General features: G+C 41.1%; 1 protein-coding gene across 1 annotated transcript in view; it reads left to right on the forward strand.

The window, feature by feature from the left end:
• LOC310936642 (neural-cadherin) overlaps positions 1-24,509 on the forward strand; it is a gene marked incomplete at both ends in the record, with an annotated part of 265,319 nt that overhangs the window by 174,924 nt on the left and 65,886 nt on the right. Inside the window, 2 exons of the mRNA XM_083900748.1 lie at positions 11,212-11,489; positions 19,752-19,966. Coding sequence (XP_083756874.1) covers positions 11,212-11,489; positions 19,752-19,966 — 493 coding nt within the window. The remainder of the gene's footprint in view (positions 1-11,211; positions 11,490-19,751; positions 19,967-24,509) is intronic.

Raw genomic sequence — 24,509 nt, forward strand, 5'->3', positions numbered from 1 at the left:
TACCCTTTTTCAAAAAAAGGGACCCATGTTCCCCTGTCACATACAAAGTGGGGAACATAGGACCTTTTTTGGGAAAAATGGGGAACATAGGACCCGGGGAACATAGGTACGACCCCATTGTTGACACACGCACACAAACTAACCGTTAGCTAACATTGTTTTTAGCTTCCACTGTCAGTATAACGCTAACACGGTATCTTAGCTTCCTATTTTAGGATTCCTAAATGCCCCCCAAAAAAAGGCCAGACAAATCTTATTTCCCAGAGTGACGTCACAGCTGTGTAGGCTACGAGCACAGCAAAGCGCGGTCGCGTTGCGTCTCGGGGTCGTACGATATGAAAACTTTATGAGAAATGTGAATAAATGAAGGCAATGAGGGGTTTTTCGTTTACATTTTTAAAAATATTATGATAAAGCAGGTTTTAGTTATTTATTCGTCGCTCATTAGCATTTATTTTTAAACGTATTAACGAGCTGCTGTGTGGATTCATTGAGGAGAGGAGACTGACATGCTGCACTTTATCACTGTGTTCAGTCCCGGACATCGTGACACTGATGACGGTGTGGACTGTGGAGCTGTGACCGTGTGATGCACTGAGTCCTGCGGTCACTTCACCACTGATTCCCGGGGAGGGTTAGTCTTATCGTCACTATCTGTTCATAAAGTTACTGTTACTGGTGCAGCTTGTCCTTCAATATCAAACCTGTAAACTAAGTGTAATGACGAATTGATCGTGTAGATGGCATGATGAGAATGAGATGAGAAGAAGACCAGAGATGAGGACTGAGGAGGGATGTGTGAGGTGACCAGGGGGATCGTGGCGAACATGAAAGGAGGGAGCTTACGGATCCGTGCAGTTCATAAAATGAACCGCAGCGAAGCGCTGAGGAGCCACATTTCTGTTGTTTTCTCAGTTTTCTGGTGAAATCAGCCTATTTTTTAATGACGATTACTAAAAAACGGAAACGGGTAGAACAAAGTCTATTCATTCTTTTGGTAGTTTCAGTGTTTACACAGTCATAGCACACAATATTCTGTGGGTTTTTGAAAGATGGGTCAAAATGCTTGAAAACGGCGAGCAGTATGGGACTCTGAAAATGGCTGGCAGTGAAAGAGTTAAATGTCATGAATACTTGAATTATAGTTGAATATAAACATGTTGAGTGAAAGAATCAGGACTTATAAAACTACTTTTAACACATGCTTATTGTTCCTAATAATAATTATACAATTATATAAGGGAAATCATGTGAAAACAACATGATTCCTGTAACAACACATAAGCTAATCATTTTTTTTTAATTTAATCTTTAATTACGTCATTGTACTTTTCAGCTTACATACATATATTCACTTCACTATCGTTGGGTTTGCATTTATTACAAATCCATGATTTAAACCCGAAGCTAATGTGATTTTGTTGTTCATGAAATCCGCTAGCACACGTCATTAGCGTACTCCCATCATGCCATTCGCTGTTCATGGACGCGCCGAGCAAAGTCGATAACGCGGACGGCTCGTTCACATTATGGGAGTGACACTACTGCGCATGCTCTAAGGGCCCCATAACCCGGAAATATACGCGGAAGTCAAAAACTTCATAGGAATGAACTGAAGCAAAGGGGCGGAGCTCTATCCAGTTCATATAATACATCCATGGTATAACGCTATAAGAGTGTCTTTGGTATCTGTTGTTAGTATAAAGCTAACACAATGTGTTTAGCCTCTGTTGTTCATATACAGCTAACAGTGTTTTTAGCTTGTGCTGTTAGTGTGAATCACACGTGCCTTCAGTCAAACCTATTGTGTGTGTGTGTGTGTGTGTGTGAGGGTGAGCGAGTGAGACGTGTAGAGAGTTTGTCAGTATTTCAGCAGCAGAAACAGAGAATGAGAGAGCAGTGACCTCAGAGGAAAGGATGAGTCAGTCTGTACCTGCTCGTCTCTCTGTTATATAAGTGAAACAGTACAAATCCAGCCAGAGGCTTCATCCACTGCAGGGATGAGGACTGTTGGGCCATTCATTTACTAACTTTTTTTTTTTTTTTTTTACATAACCCACTTGCTCAATAATACATCACGTTGATTTTTATTTGTATGGATACAATATTAAAATATTCTACCCTACATCTGTCTTTGTGCTGGTATAGATGTTTATGCAATACTTCCTCTAGAGGGCAGTGCCGAGTACCAAGTTGCAGGCGTCAACAAACATCGAGGAGGTTATCACTTCACACAGCTCTTTGCGTGTTTGTTTGTTTGTTTGTGTTTCCGCACTTGCACTTGCCGCTATGACCAGCAGAGGGTGCCAGAGCCTTGTTGCGTGAAAGGGGTGAAGTCTGACATCTCTGATTGCCTTGTTTTTATTGTTGATTGTGCTTGATCTGTAATAGAACATGGGTGGATTTTGCAGTGGTGGAATTAATGCTGAATATTATTGACTGATTGGACTGATTTTCAGATGGTATTGCTCAGTATCTCCATGGCGCCCTCTCATGTCTTGAGAACAGATACAAACATTAATTCCTTCTTTATTAATCTCACTTCTTAACTGAAATGAATCCCATATAGAAAGGTCTGAGGAAGTTAAATGTAGTTGGAACCCATTCACATATAAAAACGTACCCTGGCTACGTTGGTCCAAAGTTGGGGTTACAATGATGGCCCTTGAATTGTATTACTGTTAAATTTTTTCTGCCTATTCTTTTGGAATGTGGAAATGTAATTTAATGTATTTTATGGACTGAATTTTTATGGCTGTGTCTGATTTTGTGTCTGGGACGACTGTCAGAATAGTGGTGCAAGACAATAAAATATCATCTTATCTCATCAAACCTTTAATTTTACAATTTATTTCAATTACAAATAAGAATATATTGCCTTGTGGCCCCAATCTGCCTCCATAAAGTCCAAGTTGAGGTCCCTTCAGGTCATCTTCCCTATTTGTCTTTCTATCTTTGTTTCAATGAGACTTTTGTTGAGGAAGGAAAAGCATGAGAGCGTGTGAGTGCCTTTAACTTTTTTGTGTGTTTTTTATTTGAAAGAGAGAGAGAGAGAGAGAAGCAGAGGGAGAAGCCTTGTAAGTGAAGAAGCAGCCGACGCTCTCAGGTGTGATTTGCCAGGAGAGTGCCGAGCGTTTCATCTGAATTCAGCACGTGGGTTCTCCTGAGGAGACATTGATCAGAATGAGATGTGAAGCGTGGCGAAGGGAAGGATGAACGGGAAATGGAGCAGGGGGTAGAGGGAGCTGGGTGAGATTGGGATGGAGCCGTTTCTCAGTTCCAGTCTTAATACCTCAGCAAAGCTTCCTGCTCTCTGTCTTTCCATCACTTCTTTTCCCTCTGTGCTTAACTCTTAAATGATTCCTCATTGGGTTTTTGACTTTTTTTAAAAAAATCACCGGCCTGTCTGTCTGATACTGAGGTTCATGTCCTCATCATGTGAACGTGGCCCTGAGGGCAGAGCAGAGGGAGGAGGGATCTTCTTCTCCTTCTTCTTCTTCTCATTGCACTGGAACAAAAGTCCACTGAACAATGTTTCCCTCTGGTCCTTTTTGTTGCTTTCCACACACCCTGCTTCAGAAAACTCAGAGTGAGCGTCTGCAAAAATTTCCCCAGCACTTACAAAAAAATTGGGACATGCTGATTTCCTTTGAGCCACTTAGGCTTTGGAGTTTAAGAGGCTCCGATGTGGGATTAAGTGTTTTCTAGGATATAGAGCAATTTCAAATATAAATCTCAAGGCATTTGCACATTGACTACGACATCGATGAGCGAATATGAAATTGTGAAGGAAAAAAAAACAGAGATGAATTTAGATGAGTGAATAAATTATGGGGACTAGAAAAGAAAAGAAAAGAAACTTGTTGAAGTTTGGCCGTAATGAAAAGAACACACTGTGCACACTGTTGTCTTCCTTATCTCACAGTTACACATCCTTTTGCAATTGGAAACGTGTTTTGAAACCGTTTCCTCTCCCACACCAAAGTCCATAGAGAAAATCAGTGATTTTAGCTCGCGGGGACACAGGATCTACTGGTCTACTGCTGCCTCGTGTGGTCACTTTGTGATGTTAAAATCACTGATTTTCTCTATAGGGTTTGGTGTGGTGATTTTCACAACAATCTTATTAGTTTTCTTTTGTTATAGAGACATTTTTTTGGAGATTTTAAAGGTCATTACGTTTTCATATATGTCATGTGTTTTGCAATAGCCGTAACAATTTGATAATTTGCGACCGATTTGGTTAAAGCTCTGGCCCAAAAACACGAGATTTTTTTTTTTTTTTTTTTTTGTTTAGTATCGTAAACAAAGTTAATAACAATCTTTTTAGTGATATTTTGTTGTATAACGTGTTACTTATTACTAACATGAACTCATCTTTGTATCCTTATGTAAGGGTTAGAGATATTTACTGAAAAACTTGAGTTTTAGAGTGATACTGACTATCGATTTTTATAACATTAGCCTTATGTAAAGTGGCTAGTACGTGTTTTCCTTCTCTCTTAAGTCCTGTATTCGCTGTAGGAGCTCTATTAGCGGCTCACTTGTCTTTACCAGGAACTCGTGTGGACTGCGAGGGCCAATCTTTTAGACATCATGCTTCGTTTTCTCAGAATCTCCTATTATAGAGTAATTCTGTACGAGGACACATTATGAATATGACCCTGCTGTGTATTATTCCACCCTGACGAGGTCAGGAGGAACATTAATGTGGGAGCCAGCAGAGCGGACGTGCTGGGGGACAGATTTAATACGTTACACGGACAGGAAAGAGTGAGTGTAGTCATGAACGAGGCATGTGTTCATGACTGTTCACTGAATGATTTCATGAGAATGGAGATGATGTGAGTCAGTCATTATTGGCTTCTACAGGACAACAACATCATCATGGACCAAGCACTTGAATTGTGAGTGTCCACCATTTTGACAAACAGAGGTTCACTCTCAGTGACAACATGAAGGGAAAGTTTGCCACTGACGTTTATAAACCACTCACTCTCCCACACCAAAGCCCATAGAGAAAATCAGTGATTTTAGCTCACAGGGACACAGGAGCTGCTGGTCTACTGCTGCCTCGTGTGGTCACTTTGTGTCACTGAGCATCTGAACAAAGGATTTCAAACACTGACGTGACAAAATAAGACATTTGAACTTTGTGATGGAGGCAGCAGTGGATCAACAACTCCTGTGTGCTGTGATGTTAAAATCACTGATTTTCTCTATGGACTTTGGTGTGGGAGAGTGAGTGGTTTACAAACTTCAGTTTACACAAGGAAAAATCTGTCTAACAGTGAGATAAAGACGTGAACATATTCTTAAAACGTTGTAGACTTAAAGTAGCATAGATTTTAGAGTCTTTTGCCAAGTGGGTAAAATCCTTGCGTCTCCTTGGCGGCCATTTTGTTATTACTTAGATTGAGGTGTCTGCAAAGGAAGTGATTCACATGCTAACATGCTAATATGGCATTCGAAATAGTGCTGAACCATATTATCACTTGTTAGACCTGGATGCTAACATTAGCAAAATTAGCACCAGAGGTGACACACAGTTAAAATCACTGATTTTCTCTATGGACTTTGGTGTGGGAGAGTGAGTGGTTTACAAACTTCAGTTTCCTGTTGTCAAAGTCTGTCCAACAGTGAGATAAAGACGTGAAGATATCAAAGACTTAAGAATAATTTATTCCGGAGGTCTTGTGTTAAGTGGCTAAACTCGAAAAAAAAGGAAAGTCTTTGTCCCTTCGTAAACCTCTCACACTCCCATACCAAAGTCCATAGAGAAAATAAGTGATTTTAACATCACACAGGAGTTGCTGATCCACTGCTGCCTCCATCACTAAGTTCAAATGTCTTATTTTGTGACTTCGGTGTTTAAAATCCTTCTTTTAGAGTTGTGTCCCTGTGAGCTAAAATCACAGGGGCAAAGTATTTTCTCCCTGGACTTTGGTGTGGGAGAGTGAGTGGCTCACACACTTTTCCTTTCCTGTTGGAAAACTCTGTCAAACAGTGAGATACGGCCGCTGCGAAATGTTCTTTTTCCCTCATGTCTTCATTGTCAGTCAGCGTCGCCGCTGAGAGCCAGCGTTGACGATGTGTCAGTGCCTCACACAAGCACACTTTAAAAAAAGGAAAAGCAGCTCTCTTTAGGAGAACTCATAATGTGAACACCTGCAGGGAAGAAGGACTTCTGAGAAGAGGCTTTTGAGTTTCTCAAGCAGAGAAGAAAATGGTGGTATAGATGATAACTGCCTGTCATTGTAAATGATATGACACTCGCTCCACCTGTGCTTGAAAAACCCTGTCTGAGCATCTGCAGCACACACACACACACACACACACACACACACACACACACACACACACACAGCACGACGAGAGGACGCTCACTCTACTCCCACTCCATCCTCTTGACCTGCACTTTAAACGGTCTCGCAGTCATCGCCTAATCAAACTCAGTGTGAGCGTTGGTCATCTGTCTGCTGGGCTTTTACCAGTCGCTTGTTTGCCTATTTATGGCAAATGGGATTATGTAGAGTAGCAAGTAGGAGGTACAGGGAAGCGATGACAGCCGGGGCTTTTAATGAACTGTGACTAAAAGTGAATAAAAATAACGAGCAGTGTATAAATGGGAGTGTTTTGCCGATGGCTCACAATTTATTTAAGATGTTTTTTTAATACACTTAACAATTAAACAGACACTTGGGGGCAAATAGCTTCTAAATTCTATGTATTCATTTAGTCTTTATTCTATATAATCACATAGTTACACCATTTTAAAGACTGTGCTATACACAGTAACCACACCAGGTCTTAAGAATATGATCTCCACTTTATCTCACCAATCATCAGCTTTTTTCCAACAAGAAAAAAAGGATTATAAACCACTCACTCTCCCACACCAAACCCCATAGAGAAAATCCGTGATTTTAGCTCGCAGAGACACTCGTGTGGTCACTTTGTGTCACTGAGGTCAATCTGAATAGAGGATTTTAAACACAGACGTGACAAAATAAGACATTTGAACTTAGTGATGGAGGCAGCAGTGGATCAACAACTCCTGTGTGCTGTGATGTTAAAATCACTGATTTTCTCTATGGGGTTTGGTGTGGGAGAGTGAGCTGTTTACAACACGTCCCCAAAAAGCTGTCTAAAGGTGAGAAATGGCAGCCATGTTTTTTCCCCCGTGCTGTCAATATGTCAGCAGCTCATATTTACTAGAAATCCATTTATAAATTACACCTTTAATTATACTTTGAAGAGAGCAGTTGTCATCACACCCACAGTGAGCTTTAGTCGCCGTTAATGTCTCCTGACAGACAGTAAACACAGGGGGGAGCTCTTCGCTCATAATGACATATAAAAATACAGAAAAATACGCCTTCTTCCATAATCAAACCACCACATTCAGAGTCACTGTAAAACGATAGCAGGTGAACTTGGGTGGAAAATTCACACACACACACTCTGCACTGCTGTCGCCGGGGAAGTGAACCGCGCTTAAAGCTCCAAACGATGTGAGGCATCGGTCACAGCGGCGACAACAGTGATCCATAAAACATAACCTGCGTAAAAGTCAGCGCGGCTCGGGTCATTCAGGGGGAAAACGAGAGGAGAAGATGTTGAACTCTGCACGCTTTCCTGAGCACAATCCAGTCACACTGAACCACCGAATGAGCTCCAATCAGTCCACAACATTGAGCATGAAGTGACCCTTGTGCACTTCAACACGTATATATCACTGTGTGTGTCTGTCTGTGCGTGTGTGTGTGGGCAGGACAATTTTATCGTTCTCAAGTCGTATAATTGCTTTTTGAAACCGTGCAGTTTGTAAATGGCACAGGGCGCTTATTGAATTGTTCAATTTTCTGCGTGTTCTGTGATCTTACACATACAGTACACGTTCAGTACATGTTGTCATATATGGATATTTTTAAGTTCTCCTTGTATTGGAGGATAGAGTTAAGAATTGTGTCTTTGTTTCTGCAGAAACTACTTTAAAGGGGACATTATTATGAAAAAATCAACTTTTTAATCATTGGTGGGTTAGGGTTAGTGGTCCGCTTCAGTCTAATACAGGAGATAAAACACGCGATGTGACATTCCTGGAATTGTTGTCTTGCTTTGTCGAGGGCAATAGTATCCGGAAGAGCGGAAGTCCACGAAGTGCACAGTGCAGCACAGAGTTCTACACCAACTTCCAGCCTCAGAGGATTTACATTTTATATATGACGCCAATGTGCCGGCTAGAGACGGCAAATGGCGGCTTTTCCAAATGCAAACTGCTGTTAGCTGCCGGAGCCTCAGTGACGCTGACGTAGTTTCCTGTGTCTCATTTGCATTTAAAGAGACGGGCACTCAAAAGCGAGCGTTCTGAACAGGGCTGTTTTGGCAGAGTGATTGAACTGCTGTGTTGTTTTATCCTTGAGGTATTTTGACCAAAGCTTGTCACAGACATGTTCATTAGGACACCAGGGAACTAGGTTACCTTGGAAAAATAGGGTATAATATGTCTACTTTAATTTGCCAACAAGCTTTCAAAGCTGAACTCAAGCTTTTAGTCGTCACAGACATTACCTCCTGGACCGTTGGTGATATCTAGACAATTAAAAAAACTACAATTCAATAATTCTACAGCCATGAAAATACATATATAAATCCTCACGATGCTAATAAGAGGGTTAGACCTCTGACCTCCAGTAATATGATCATACGTAGAAGGAAACAACTTTAGTTTCAAGTACATTAATGGAAACTTTAAATCCAGGGTTTTCCACCACTGACTAAGGTCACATGACTGATGCTACAAAAATACGTCCATAGCTCTAATTATCGCTTTAGCACCAGTTTTGCCTCCAAATGAGGAAAGAAGAGTTGTCAGGAAATATAATGTGATAATTATGTGAAACTGAAATGGTATAATAGTGTATAAACAAATGACAAATGTTCTTTATCACAGAGTAAATAACACACAACCAGCAGCTATTTTGTCTCCAGCCATAAAATCAAAATAAAACCCAGACGTCCTGATCACCATGACGCTCATAAGAGGGTTAAAGGAGGAGGATTTTGTTGACCGAAGCGCAGAAAAACAGAATCATTACTTTGTCTGACATCATGTAACAGTGGCTCTGTAAAGTCTGACTAATCTAGTTTACACAGAACAATGAACACACACTCACACACACACACACACACACACACACACACACACACACACACACACACACACACACACACACACACACACAGACAAACAAACAAATGGCATAACAATGATGTGGAAACTGCAGGTTCACTTCAGGAATGTGTTCCAGCAGAGTGGGCAGTTTTGATCAAAGAGCTCTTGTTGTTGTGTTTTTTTTCTTCCGCACCAGTTCCTGAAAAAGTGGACTAAAGGTTGATGAGGTGAAAAAACAGGAAACGACGACTCGCTGGGTCGAGCAGTGTGATAAAGCACTGGAAGAGAAAATGAAATGGAAATTGAAAATGTACTGAATGAAGTGTGCGTGTGTGTGTGTGTGTGTGTGTGTTGTCCTTGGCTGGTAAGAGACACTGGTCAGGTTGGGTTCCCTGTGAGTTTTTACAAACACATCCATGGAGGAATGGTATCAAGAGCTGCACTGGTACTCAGTCTTGTATAAAGTATGTTACCAGAAAATGACTTTGGTAGAAGTTATTCAACTTGGAGACGAACTCTGTGGTTTATCTGCGTGAGTTCGCTAGCTCACCGGTTGGCCGCTCAGCTCACAGCTGAGACCCGGCGTCCCGATCGTGTACAACAGAAACCCGGAGACCAGAGCCTCTGTGTCGGACATGGTAAACAACAAGCCGCTGGTGTGTTTAAGTCCACTTGGAGCTGGTGCCGCTAAAAACACCTAGCGACAACAAACAAAAGTTGAGTATTGAGATTATGTCACCAATGCAACTTTGTAGTAACGAGTAACGAAGATGGTTAATGGAAATGTATCATAGTATCAGAACACGGCATTAACCTTCAAGTCTCAAGTCATACACCCCCACACACACACCACACTAGAGGATTGGCCAGATCTTGGTCCAAATCCTCAGATTTCAGGCAGATTTGAACAGATTATCCTGACGTGTGAGGGATTAGCAGATGCAATTTTAACGTCGTCGTCAGAAGAAACCGCTTTGCTTGTTGTGAAACCACGCAAGACGACGGTTTCTCCTCCGCAGATGTTTCCACCGCAACTAAATGTACAAAAATAGACGTGATGTGACAGATCGTGTTCGGTGTGAAAAACAGCATAATGTTGCTCTGTCAGTATTACATTTATATTTACTTTAGGGTTACAAAGGTGAAAATAGCACAACCCTAAGCGATAAAAGTGGTTTGCACAACTCAGAAGTTTTTGTTTTTTTTGCTTGGTTTTTTTAATGGTGTTTCTGAGGCGGGGGTGGGGGGGGGTGTGTGTCCACTGGTGCTAACTTGGAGCTCCCTCACATATGCCACCGCCTTTTTTTTAATCTGTTAATATCGCTTTTGGTGTATTTGTTTCACAGTAAATTAGTCGTAACATTTTCATTTTTATGTAGATGTGTTGGAGGCATAAGGTAGAGAGTCACGAGAATGCTGTTTTCCTCATGTTATAATTTTATTATACTTAAATTAATGCTGGGCGCTTCCATGATGACTGACCAGAAAAAGACGCACATGACGTCATGTTTGCCGCAGCACTGGAGTCCAGGCACCGCTTACCAGTTAACTCCGTTAGTTGTGTTAGCTCCTTTAGCGCCAGTAGCGCGCCTACAGTGGAACTGGAGCGGTCTGTTTATTAAACGAAAAGAGCAGCGCTCCAAATAACCAGCGTACCTGTGTACTGCGTAATTGTGCCTCTGTTTTTAAAGTTTAGCGTTACCTTAAAGACTCATTTAACAATCGGGAGTCACGTAAACATGGCGTCATAACGCGTCTTTTTCCAGCCAGTCTTCATGGAAAGGTGTCATGCGTTAAAAAGGTGCAGTTGATACAAAGGTGAATATAGAATTCAAATGTGTTTAATAAGAAGAAAAACTTAACTCAGATTTTAGTTTTTGGGGTGCGTTCCCTTTGTATTTGGAATTTTTGCGTCATCCACTGGTTCAAACTCTGATAAACCCTGTGTAGAACATTGTTATGGACTGGGGTTAATAGAAGACAACATTAATGGACAAGGTCTTCACTGTCTCTCTGTCTCTGTCTCTCTGCAGCTCCAGTCCTTCCTCCAGGTCAGCGTGTTCCAGGTGCGAGTGGACGAGTGTCCCAGTTCGGAGTGTGCCGGCTCTGGCGGCTGCACCAGCGAGCTGAAAGTGCGGGACACGCCCACAGTGGTGGACTGTGGCACCATGAGCCTCGTGTCTGTGACGGTGGAGTCCACGGCCGTGTGCTCATGCACAGGGAGGGAGCAGGCCCACCAGTCCTGCTCCACCTATCCCAGAAACCCCTGCTTCAACGGCGGAGTGTGTGTGGACACTCAGCACGGATACAGGTGCGTGAAAAACCGGACACCACATACAGGCCTGGAGTGTGTACTACAGCGCAAGTGACATTGTAGTCCTTTCTTAGGCCACGTTTCCCATAAACATGCCATTGTTTCAGGAAAGGAACCTCCCAAAATAACTCAAAACACTGCAGCACATATGCCAGGACTGTAAGTGGCGCTGTAACAACATGTTACCGATATACATAGATCTATAATATGCAGGTATATTAACAGGAACAGAGACAGAATGAACCGAGCTAGAGGACAGGAAGGAAATAAAATCATGTTTCAACTGAGTGAAAAGAAAATATTTGCATCTACGGAAGAGGATTAGAGCCACACAGCAAAAAACATATTTGAGTTATGACTTTAAATTCAGAACTCTGACTTTAAACTCAGAATCATGACTATAATCTCAGAATTATGACTTTAAACTCAGAACTCAAATATTGTTTTCCTGATCTTCTTCCATATGCGTTTCCTGTCACAGCCGACGTGATATTTTCTTCTCCCCGCATCTACTCGCTGGTTTTGTAAGTGATGCTAATGTGATGTTAGGATGACGACGTGAGATTACAGACCAGGTAAAGAACAGTGAAGCAGCTCATGTTGTCGTTGAAAAACAAAGCTCGCCACAGAGACAACAGGTCTGTCCTTGATCGTGGACGCTCTCTGCGGGTGCAGCGAGATCAGTAAACATCACGTTCTGCGCTGGGTTATTGTTTCTGTCAGACGTGAACAACAGTCCTCATCCAGCAGCAGCAGAAGCTGCCGACATGGTCTAATACCCGGCCTTCACACTGTGTGAGCTGTTTGTTCATGTAGGAAATATACATGACAAAGAAAATCCTGTTTGGCTGACACTCTTATTATCCTCACTGGAAATAATCACACACTTACACACACACACACGTTTGTATAGCGTTCAAAGTGATGACATTCATTGACATAATGCATTCCCTAGCCCTTTACCCTAACCTTAATCATCACAACGTAGTACCTAACCCTAACCTTTACCCTAACTATATCCGCGGGAAACGCGCGCGGATATTATGGAATCGGTCTCGCGTGCCGCAGATTTTAGCCGTTAACGCGATAACTGGAAAGGCGTTTGAGATTAAATTTTCTTATTTATTTATGGGTCACATACCCCCTGTAGATGATCCCTATTGATTTTGAGCTGTCTACCATTATTATTAATTAGTTAATTAAATAATTAATGATATAAAAACCATATTTTCGCCTGTATCTTCCAAAGTATTGCAGGTATTGACTTCAAATTTTGCATGGGCATCGCATACCACCTGAGAATTATCCCCATCTTTGTAGCTTTATTATTAATTAGCAAATTAATTAATTTATTATGCTAAAAACACATTTTCGGCTTTATCTTCCAGACTGATGGAGATATTGCCTTCAAATGTTGTACAATGATTCATGTAACAACTATCTACAAGTACAATCATTATTACTTTGGCTATGATTGGTAATAGTTACATAATAAGTTAACTGGTTAACTTATAAGTGATCACAGAAAAAATAGTTAAGGCATTTTTTCTTTATTATTGAGCTCATTTGGACACATTGAGGATATCATGGGTTTATTTAGCACTTATTCATAATATTTATAACATTATAATATAAATGTATTAATTATTAAAAAATAGTTAAGCCTCCATTCCTTTATTAATGCATTGAATGGACAGTTTGAACATATTGTATGCTTTTTCATGAAATTTAATAAACATAGTGTATGCTTTTTCATGAAATTTGGACACTTTGAAGATATGGCAGGTGTGGTTAGCATTTTAATATTCATAATATTTAACAAGGTATAATAGGTTAACTAGTTTTATTAAAAACTAGAGAGAAATTTATGAGTTCAGGTATTCTGTGTTCAATATCGAGTTTATATGGATACTTCGAACATTAAACAGTTAGTGGCAGGTGCGAGTGCGTATACTTTGGGTATATTGGAAAGTTGAGGATTGGACAAGTTCGCGGATATACCCCTTGCTGTCGGCCCCGACAGCGTAGGCTAGTTCTAACCCTAAAACCAGGTCTTAACCATGAAAAATACATTTTTAGGAGTATCAGAATGTGAGGACCAGTCAAAATGTCCTCACGTTCCCAAAATGTACTCACTTCCTTTGGTGGACATTTTTGTTGTTGCTCACAAAGATGCCCATACTTCACCGACTGAGGCCTCGCCACTGTCGATGAGGTTGATTTAAAAAAAAGAAAGAAAAAGAAACAAACAAATGCTGTCTGCAATTAGCATTTTTATTCACGCCAGAGGGAATTTGAGCACCTTGTTACAGCTGTTAACAGCTGCTTTACAGCTCAACACGTCTTTGTGGAGTGTGGGTATTTCAAACGCGAATGTGTTGGCAGCTACAGTTCGAGGCGACGGGGGTTACATGTTTGACTTAATTTAATTAAGTTGCAATGTTAAAGTCAGTCTGTGCGTATTGTTCATCGGTTAAATCCACAGTTTTCTTTGCCAGGGGAGCACGCTCACATTTCTGCAGCGTTTCGGTTTACGGAGGTGGATTTAACTGCCTGCTCTGTGGAGCCTGACGCTCACATGAAAAATGAGTTTTTCTCTGTGTGTTTTGGCCTCTTAAAAAAACATAGAACCAAACCTCCTCTCGCGGCCAACGCCGTAGACGAGAAAATCCGTCACGTCAGTTGTGTTTGGAATCACACGGCGAGGGATTGTGAAGGAGCGAGCGTCATAATTAACATAGAAACACCGACTCAGAATCCTTTCAACGGCCAAAACCTTGATGATGAAATGAGTTCTTCGGAGCTTCTCCTGGCAGAGCGGAGCAGACGCGGTGACCCCGTTTGACTTGTTGTAATTCAGCCGGATGCTCACGTCTCTAATGGCGGACATGAAGGGCTCTTTGCAACCAATTAAATCAAACGCCGAGCGTTTTATCACCGTCTCCACTGTTACTCCATGCAGAGTTTGAACATTATGATGAAATTAAGAGTCAATTCCCACCATTTTATCGCTGGACGAAACAAGAAAGAAAAGGCCCGAAACATTCTTTTATTTCCTTTAGTTCCTGACATTTTTTAATGGTGATTACAGGTTAACAAATAGAGTCAATTATTAATAATTTGGCTGGAATAAAGCTGCAGGAGGCAGGAACATCTAAAGAAGAAGAAGAATTTTAAGTTGGAAATCCAAGACCAGGCGGGCGTTCTCTTGGAAACTCTGAGTTCTGACTACAAACGGAAGCTCAGCAGACTCCATCACGATGTTCTTTATTCCTCTGTCTGGAAGATTGTTGTTTACACATGGACGAGAAAATGGATACATTATCCATGTATGTGTGAATCAGACATACATGATGGACGGTGAGATGGATATTTTGGACATGATGGACAATGAGAGGGACAGTGAGATGGTGAGATGGATAGTGAGAGGGACAGTTAGATGGACGTGATAAACGGTGAGATGGTGAGATGGACGTGAGATGGTGAGATGGATGGACGGTGAGATGGGCAGTGAGATGGACGGTGAGATGGACGGTGAGATGGATGGACGGTGAGATGGACGTGAGATGGATGTGAGATGGACGTGAGATGGATGTGAGATGGACAGTGAGATGGACAGTGAGATGGTGAGATGGATGGGCAGTGAGATGGACGGTGAGATGGGTGGTGAGATGGACGGTGAGATGGATGGACGGTGAGATGGACGTGAGATGGACGTGAGATGGATGGTGAGATGGACGTGAGATGGATGTGAGATGGACAGTGAGATTGATGGACGGTGAGATGGGCAGTGAGATGGACGTGAGATGGATGGTGAGATGGATGTGAGATGGTGAGATGGAGGCTACTGTGGTATGTTTGGTACCTGCTGTGCATGTTAATGGTTCGACAAATGTGACGGACATTTCTCTTGTGTTTGTCGTGTTGTCTGAAGGAAGACGCCGCAGTTTTATGATGTCCACCAACAGTCCTGTATGCGTGTCGGCGTAATCAGACTATGAATGAGATCGTGTTCGATTTTAAGAAAATCAGACTTTTGACATAAGTGACTGAAACTTTCAAAACAGAGGATGCCTCTTGAAAGTGAAAACGTCCTTAACCTCAAGTCAAGTTGCCACCCATTCAATTACATTTTGAGAATTCATGACCTGGGAGAACTAGAATCTGACGCTGTTATGTAAGATAAAACGTTGACTTTCGGGGTAACAATAAACTGCAGCTTCTGCTGTCTCAGAAATATGGCGCTGCAGTGCACGGAGGAGCAGACTGACTCTTTTAGAGGCATCAGTTGAAGAGATGACAAGGAGAGAACAAGGCAGAGCAGAAGACGTCGTCAACCCAGAGACTCAGTCGCTGTCTGATTGAAACTACAGTAACCGAACTCCACGACATCTTCAGAGGCGAGACATCCGATGTCACAGATGACAAGAGAGCCTGGATGAGACGAGATCGCGAGGAACGGAGTGAAGGAAATTACAGAGATAGTTCAGTTTGCTTGAAGTGTGGTTGCATGAGGTACTGACTCATTGTCAGTGCTGACTTTGTGTCTCAGCAGCCTGAGACACATACGCTCACCCTCACTGAAAAACTTGGCTGCCAGCAGGGACACATGGAACAACAGATTTTTAGTCACTTAACTAAAGGCTCACCCATAAAATCTACATCTGTTTAGGTCCCTACGATATCTTAACAATATGTTCACGTCTTTATCTCACTGTGGGACACATGTTTCTAACAGGAGACTGAGGTTTATGTCGCTCCATCTGCTGTGTTACCTCTGGTGCTAATTTTGCTAATGTTAGCATCCACGTCTAATAAGTGATAGCATGTTAGCATGTGAATCGCTTCCTTTGCAGACACCTCAATCTCAGTAATAACAAAATGGCCGCCAAGGAGACACAAGGATTTTAGCCACTTAACACAAGACTGCTGCCTCCATCACTAAGTTCAAATGTGTTGTTTTGTAAATTCGCCATGAAAACCCTACGTTAAGACTAACTTCAGTGACATAAAGTGACCACAAGAGGCAGCAGTAGACCAACAGCTCCTGTGTCCCTGTGAGCTAAAATCACTGATTTTCTCTATGGGCTTTGGTGCAGGAGAGTGATCATACTTCAATTCACTGTTAAAAATATATGTCTAACAAAGAAATAAAGCAGCAAAAGGTAATCTTAAGATACCATAGACGTTAACTGATGTTGATTTGATTAGTGGAGCTTTCTCTCAAGTCGCTAAAAACTGTTTTTTGCCCTGATGTCCCTGCTGGTAGCTTTGTTTAAAAGCTTTGTTATTGTTGTTAAAATTTAACGATCCCTTCAAGAAAGTTACGGTAAAATAAAGAGAAGGTGAGAAAAGAGCATAGCAAAGAAAAACAAATCCAACTTTTATCAGATTAGAGTTAATGCAAACTGGAATTATTGTGGGATAGTTTTTTCACACACACACACACATGCAAACAGATTATGGCCCAAGATTGAAGGAAGAACATGCAGATAATCCAGGCACTGGGATTAATAATGAGAGTTTGTGTGTGTCAGAGGTGGGATTACAGCTCACGGTCCCACGTTAACAAATATGATTCCCAGTCGACAGAGAATGAGCAAAACAAAGCCGGCCTAAGAGGATTGAAGGGCTCGGCCATTGTGACCAAATCTATGTGTCAGCTTGTCTCGCGCTCGGGGAATTATGGGATGACATTGCCAAAATGGAAATGCAGGCATGGAGCTTTGGCTGATGCCTGCAATCACGCACACACACATGGGTTGAAAAAAACTATTGTTTAACTTCAGTGCATATTTATATATTATGTTATAATAAGTTATTTCTGTATGGGGTCTTTTTGCATCATAAACATTTATGTTTTGTGAACCATTTTGCCTTCCATATCCAAAATATTTAATACTTAAATATCATAATCTTTAGCTCATATAGCCCCGCCTCCAGTGAACAGTTGAGTTTGGACCAGTCCAGACACTCAGTTGCCCCCCCCCCCCCCCCCAGGTCATTTCAGTTTGAGACCACTGCTGTAGATCTGCAGAAGAGAAGAACTTTACCAGGGTCTTTGAATGCATCTCGTTAGTGGCTCCTCGTAGCTCAACAGACTGTGAAGCCTGAGCTCTTATAATATTCAATCCAGTCAAATATTCAAAGAGCCCGTCCCAACTTAACTTTGACTCACCTAATAAAATATATTAAGTTTGAGAATATTTTTGACGTCTTTATCTAGCTGTTAGACTTTTCCAACTTTTTCCACTCACTCTCCCACACCAAACCCCATAGATAATATCAGTGATTTTAGCTTGTGGGGACACAAGGGCTGCTGGTCTACTGCTGCCTCGTGTGGTTACTTTGTGTCACTGAGGTCAATCGGAACAAAGTAATTCATATGCCGAAGTGAAAAAATAAGACAGTTGAACTTAGTGATGGAGGCAGCAGTGGATCAACAACTCCTGTGTGCTGTGATGTTAAAATCACTGATTTTCTCCATGGACTTTGGTGTGGTATATCCAAAACAAGACTTTAGCCACTTCACAAAAGACTCATCTGATAAAATCTTATTTAAATCTACATGTCTAAAGTACATGTTCACATCTACAAACTGAAGTTTTTAAACCACTCACTCTCCCACACCACAGTGCTTCTGCAGGAGAGCAGTGAGGGGATCAATAATAAAATACTGATTTTCTCTTTGGACTTTGGTGTAGAACAGTGAGTGATTTCTTGTCAGAAAAGTCTGTTTAACAGCGAGATAAAGCAAATGTAAACCACTCATTCTCCCTGCACCAAAGTCTATAGAGAAAATCAGTGATTTTAACATCACAGCACACAGGAGTTGTTGATCCACTGCTGCCTCCATCACTAAGTTAATTTTTTTTTTTTTGAATTTGACGTACTTCATTTAGATTGACCTCAGTGACACAAAGTGACCACACGAGGCAGTAGTAGATCAGCAGCTCCTGTGTCCCCGTGAGCTGAAATTACTGATTTTCTCTATGGTGTTTGGTGTGGGAGAGTGAGTGGTTTAGAAAACTTTAGTTTCTAGTCAGAAAAGTCTGTCTAACAGTGAGATAAAGACGTGAACATGTTCCTAAGATGTTGCAGACGTGTGAAGGCACAGATTTTATATACGGTGAGCGCTTTTGTTCACTTGCTGGCAGCCAGGTTTTCAGTGATCGCGAGCGTCTGTGTGTCACACTTCAAAAAGCCGGAACTATCCCTTTAACTGCATTTCCCGCTCCCCCTTTCCCTCCTTTCAGCGGTTTCCTGTGAACGTCTCTGTGTCTCTGACAGCCGTGCCTTCCAGCTCTGGTTCTCACACCATCTGTTTCACTGATGTAGATGTTCTCATTAACGGCAGAACCACAGGGAGAATCACTCCATCACCACCAAACTCTGTGTTTACACACACACACACACCCCACATTTCATTTGTCCACTCACTTCCTGTCAAACATTTCACGTCTTGCTTCCTCTCGCCCTCAAAAACTAATTCATTTTTCCAGTCCCGGATTTGCCCGACTAATACATTTCCAGACCTTTGTCTTTCATATTTACTGTCTTTTATTTATTCATATCACCCAACATTCTCATATGATTCACTTTCCTGTTTGACATATTGCACAATATCATCACTGCACTGACTTTTTCTTTTATTTATATTCACATTTCTCTGTCATAATTGCACTATAGTCTTTATTTACTTATGTTTTTTTATTTGTAAGACAATAATTTCTGGTTTTATTCACAAATGAATTCACTTTTACAATCCTGGATTTGTCCAACTAACATAATTAAAGACATTTGTCTTCAATATTAAGTGTCTTTTATGACATTTTAGGACATATTTGTACAATATCATCTTTTTGTTTTTATTCATATTCACATTTCTCTATCATACGGAAGAGGATTAGCGCCAAACAGGAGAAACATGTTTGAGTTCTGACTTTAAACTCAGAATTCTGACTTTATTCTGAGAATTCTGACTTTATTCTGAGAATTCTGGACACCCGTAGTTTAAATTCAGAACTTAAATATTTTTGTTCCTGTGTGGCCCTAATCCTTTTTCCGTACTATCATAATTGCACTCAAGTTGTGTTTTTACTCTAATATTTGTTGTTTTTGACCCCAGCCAATTCCTTGTATTGTGTAATCTTGACCCGATTCTGATTCTGAAGATGTTATTTTCTTTGTTTTGTGAATATTGAGGAAGAAAACATGCCAAAGTGAAATAACATGATCAAACCATCTCTTCCCCTGAAGGTGCCAGTGCCCGGCCCAGTTCGAAGGCCCCGAGTGCCAGCAGAACAGGCGCAGTTTCCACGGCAACGGCTACGCCTGGTTCCCTCCCATGACGCCGTGCTTCGAGAGTCACGTGTCGCTGGAGTTCATCACAGACGTGGCTGACGGGCTGCTGCTCTACAGCGGACCTCTGGCTCAGCTGCAGGCCTGGGACCAAGAGGACTTCATGGCCATAGGTAGGAGGAGGAGGAGGGGCTTAATCATCTTTCCCATCAGGCTTTGGGCCGCATGACCGTTCTATCGTTAGACGGCAGTATCTGTACTTTACTTTGTTATTCACATTTCTAGCAATTTCTACTTTTACTGCACCACATTTTCATTTCCCTGTTTTTAAATGGGATTTTTTTTATTTATTTTCTGTTGGTTTGCAGTCAAGGCCGTACATGAAGCTAGAAGTGTGGAGAAGCTGTGGTAAAAACACAAATCATTTACCAAGTTTCTGAGAAATATGATTGAAAAGTATTGGATAACAGTATGAAGTATGAAAACAATAACTAGGACTGTATGCAGTCATGATGGGGCCCTTGCGTCCCCAAATTAAAAATGGCTGACTTCCTGTTGAGTTGAGGGCATGGTTACAGTCGACTTATTTGTTCGTCTTGGTCTATAACGTCTTCCCACAGCTTTGGGAAATTAGGTTGAACTCAATGTATGTGTAAGTTATACGGCACTTCCTGTTTCATGGTGAACGGTTGAAATTCGCCAAAACGCCAAGGGTTGCCATGTCGTTTTGAATCTGCAAAACCTTTCCACCTTTTGATCTGTTGAGTTGAGGTCATGGTTACGGTCGACTTTTTGGTTTGTTTTGGTCTGTAACATGTTCCCACCAAGTTTCAGGGAATTTGGTGGAACTCAATTTTGCCAATGTTTTCACATTAGGGGGCGCTATAGAGCCCTTGAGCAACACAAGTTTTAAATGAGCAAAGAATCTTCCTGAAGAATTGTCGGAATAGAAATGAATCTCGGCTGACGTCTCTGTACTTTTCCATGTCGCACACTTTGATTCACACTGTGGACACACTGTGGACACACTGTGGACACACTGTGGACACACTGTGGACACACTGTCTTACTGTGGACTCTGGTCACAGATGGACACCAGCCCTTTGTTGGTGATTTATATTTAGTGTTTTTAATCTGAGAGCCTCTCTGTCTCTCTGTCTTTCTCTCTGTCTCTGTCTCACGGGGAAGATGCTGTTGTTCCATCACTGCCAAAGTAATGTATGTGTGGGAGGTGATGTCCTCCTGCCCGGACAGCCGCACACAGTGTGTGTGTGTGTGCGTGTGTGTGCGTGTGCGTGTGTGCAGCACAGATGGTCTGTCATTTTTAGACACGTCTACTTGAGTCCAGGCTCATTGGTTTTATGTCCTGATAACTGTCCACATGGTGTCCCTGACTGATATAATGTCCATCATTTGTTGACAGTGTTCCACACTAAGATGTCATTGTCATCATTCAAGTAATTTATTAACAACACGAAAGTAACGATAACGAGTCAACTGTGAACTAAGAAGAGAGAGTCATTGAGTCAATCTGACCTCTGACCTCCAGTCACATGATCACACGTGGTAGGAAAGGTCACATGACTGATTCTACTTTAGAGAGAGTTTAACTGAGGACAGAAGACCTGAGGACGTTTCAAGAAAGAGGAGACTTTTTAAAAAAGTGAGGACATTTTCAGAAAGTGAGGACATTTTAAAAAAGCGGGGACATTTCAGAAAGTGAGGACATTTTCAAAAAGAGAAGATATTTTCAAAAAGCGAGGACATTTTCAGAAAGCGAGGACATTTTCAAAAAGCGAGGACATTTTCAGAAGGTGAGGACATTTTCAAAAAGTGAGGACATTTTCAAAAAGCGAGGACATTTCTACTACTAGACTAGACTAGATAGACAGACAGACAGACAGACAGATAATATTCCATCTTTCAAAATTGGAAAAGACTCACTGAACCACCGTGATACATTTTCATACACTGATGAGCCTGTATGTGCACACACACACACACACTTGAACTGAGTCCAGGCTTGTCGTGTCTTTGTTAGTTGCAGCAGACGAACCCTGAAACAAGTTAATTAGAGCTCTAAATATGTTCAGCCTGACGTTAATTACAATGTGAGCAGAGACAAATTTGCTCCACAAACAAACTCGTTAACTCTTTCGGAGCCGCCGGCGACGCTAACTGCACAGCCGCGGGCAGAACCAGCAGAATAGGCCCAACACTTAAACCAGATTAAATGATGTTATTTTATTTATACACGTTATATAAATACACTCATGTATTTTACAGTGGGGAGGAGAGAATGCTCCATTTATCATATATTTATATATATATATTTTTGGTTAATTAAGTTAAGTTGATTTTATGTGTTTTAAACAAACTGAATTCATAAAATGACAACAGACAACAGTAGAAGGTGAAAACGGGTGATGACGTGGATGTTTTAAGGTCTTTGAACCTTGGACACAAACCTTTTTATCCTGTGGGGGGCAGAAGGAATAGAATTACGTCCAGTAGAGGGCAGTATTACACCTCGCAGTGTAAGAAATTATTATAAAAAGACGAAGGAAGAGTCCCATAAAGACTAAAAACATGTGTGAGTCACTTGTTGTTAATTTTATTCATAAAGTGCTAAGTTTAGTCAAAAATCTAAACAATAAATGTCAAAATTTAGATTATTTTTTCAAGATAATAACTGAAAAAACAAAAAGCCGTAAGTAAAACTCAGAAGACGGCTTTTTAAAATAAAGGTTAAAAACATTAGCAAAGAATAATATGAACTATAGAATAAAATAACATGTAAAAGAAGAAATAAACAGCTTTTGCACTGAATTATTATACATTATATGATATATTAATAATAATTTTGTTCAACGCAAACAGATAAAGAAACAAAATTAATAGTTTTGATCTGAATAAAAGCAGTATAAGGATATAATGGAATAAACCAATCAACAATGATGAATATTATAAGGTTCAAGGGTGCAGTTTGTGCAGTTTTCTCTCAGTGCAGAACTCACCATTCCTACGTTGATATATTTTGAAGTGAAAATGAAAGGAAGTCAGACTTAGTTACAGATCAAATCAAGGACAAAAGTCAGGAAAAGCTTCCCCGTCTGTTAGATTTAAGATAAAAGAGTGAAGAACAAACACCAGAAGAAAAGAAAAACAAACAGGTTTGTGATGTCGAGACGACTCTTTAACCACAATCTGAACTCCTTCTTTCTCTGAACCAGCAAACAGAATATTTATGTGTATGTATATACTGTATATATACTGTATATATGTACACAAGACGTGAGTTTAATTACACGAGGAATCACACAGAAACAGAACCGCAGAGAAAGTCTCCAGACAGACGTGAGCACTGAACAGTCTTTTCACAGCGTGACTGAGTCAAATAAACGTGTAAAACAAGAGTATGACCCAGAATAAAGTTAAACACATTTGAAGATATTCAAATATTCCCTTTCACACGATCGCACATCAGCCTAAAAAAACATGAATTTTTATTACATTATCACTCGGAATATTAGTCACATGAGGTTGAACCGTTGTTAGCGTTACTTCACCACGTTAAAGACTCCGAGTCACTGTTTTTCCCAAGGAAAATTCACACATTAGGGCTCACAAAGTGAGAGGAGCCTTTTTTTGTTTTCCTTCACATTGTTATTATCTCTGTGGCTTTATGCTCATTTTTGAGCCCGGGCTCTATTGCGCCCCCTAAGGTGAAAACAGAGGCAAAAATTGAGTTCCACCAAATTTCCCGAAGCTTGGCGGGAAGATGTTATCGACCAAGGCGAACAAAGAAGTCGACCGCAACCATGGTCTCAACACAACAGGAAGTTGGCCGTTTTGAATTTTGGCGATCTACTACACCCTACGTAAATGAGCCAACTTGTTCGTTTACGCATTTGTCGTACCGATATTAAAAAACACGGAAACTTGTACTAAACACATCAAAGGTGGAAAGTTGTCGAAAGGTTTTGCAGATTCAAAATGGCATGGCCACAGCAACCCTCAGTTTTGGTGAATTTCAACCATTCACCATGAAACAGGAAGTGCCCTATGACATTGAGTTCCACAGAATTTCCCGAAACTTGGTGGGAAGATGTTATAGACCAAGACGATCAAAGTAGTCGACCGTAACCATGGCGTCACGTTTTGAATGTTGGCGTCCATTTTGGCAAATTTGCAACCTACGTAAATGAGCAAACTTGTTTGTTTGTCGTACCGACTTAAAAAACGCATCACAGGTAAAAATTGTTGAAACGTTTTTACAGATTCAAAAGGGCGTGGCCAAGGCTGACCCCGGACATGTCTACTGACCCGACAGGAAGTCGGCCATTTTAAATTTAGCTCCCATTTTGCCACAAAACAGTTAGTACCCTGTAACATTTGCCATACACTGACAGGTTGCCTCGAAACATCATATACGCGAGGGGAGGGGACTATCAAATAAAAGACACTTGTGCAGGCATGACTGCGGGATAGGTGTGGTAAAATTGCGATATTGCCAGGGCTCTATAGCGCCCCTCTAAGGATGGAGCAAGTTAAAATTAAGTTGTACCGTAGACAAGCCCTACAACAAACAAAAAAGTCCATCAGAACTGTAAACTGAACAGGAAGTCGGCCATTTTGAATTTGCCGATTTGCACGCTTTTGTAAAATGAAGATTTTTCTTTAATCGTACTTAAACGACATAGAAACTTATGAAAA

The sequence above is a fragment of the Microchirus variegatus genome (genome assembly GCF_963457635.1).
Source record: "Microchirus variegatus genome assembly, chromosome: 14".
NCBI lineage: Eukaryota > Metazoa > Chordata > Actinopteri > Pleuronectiformes > Soleidae > Microchirus > Microchirus variegatus.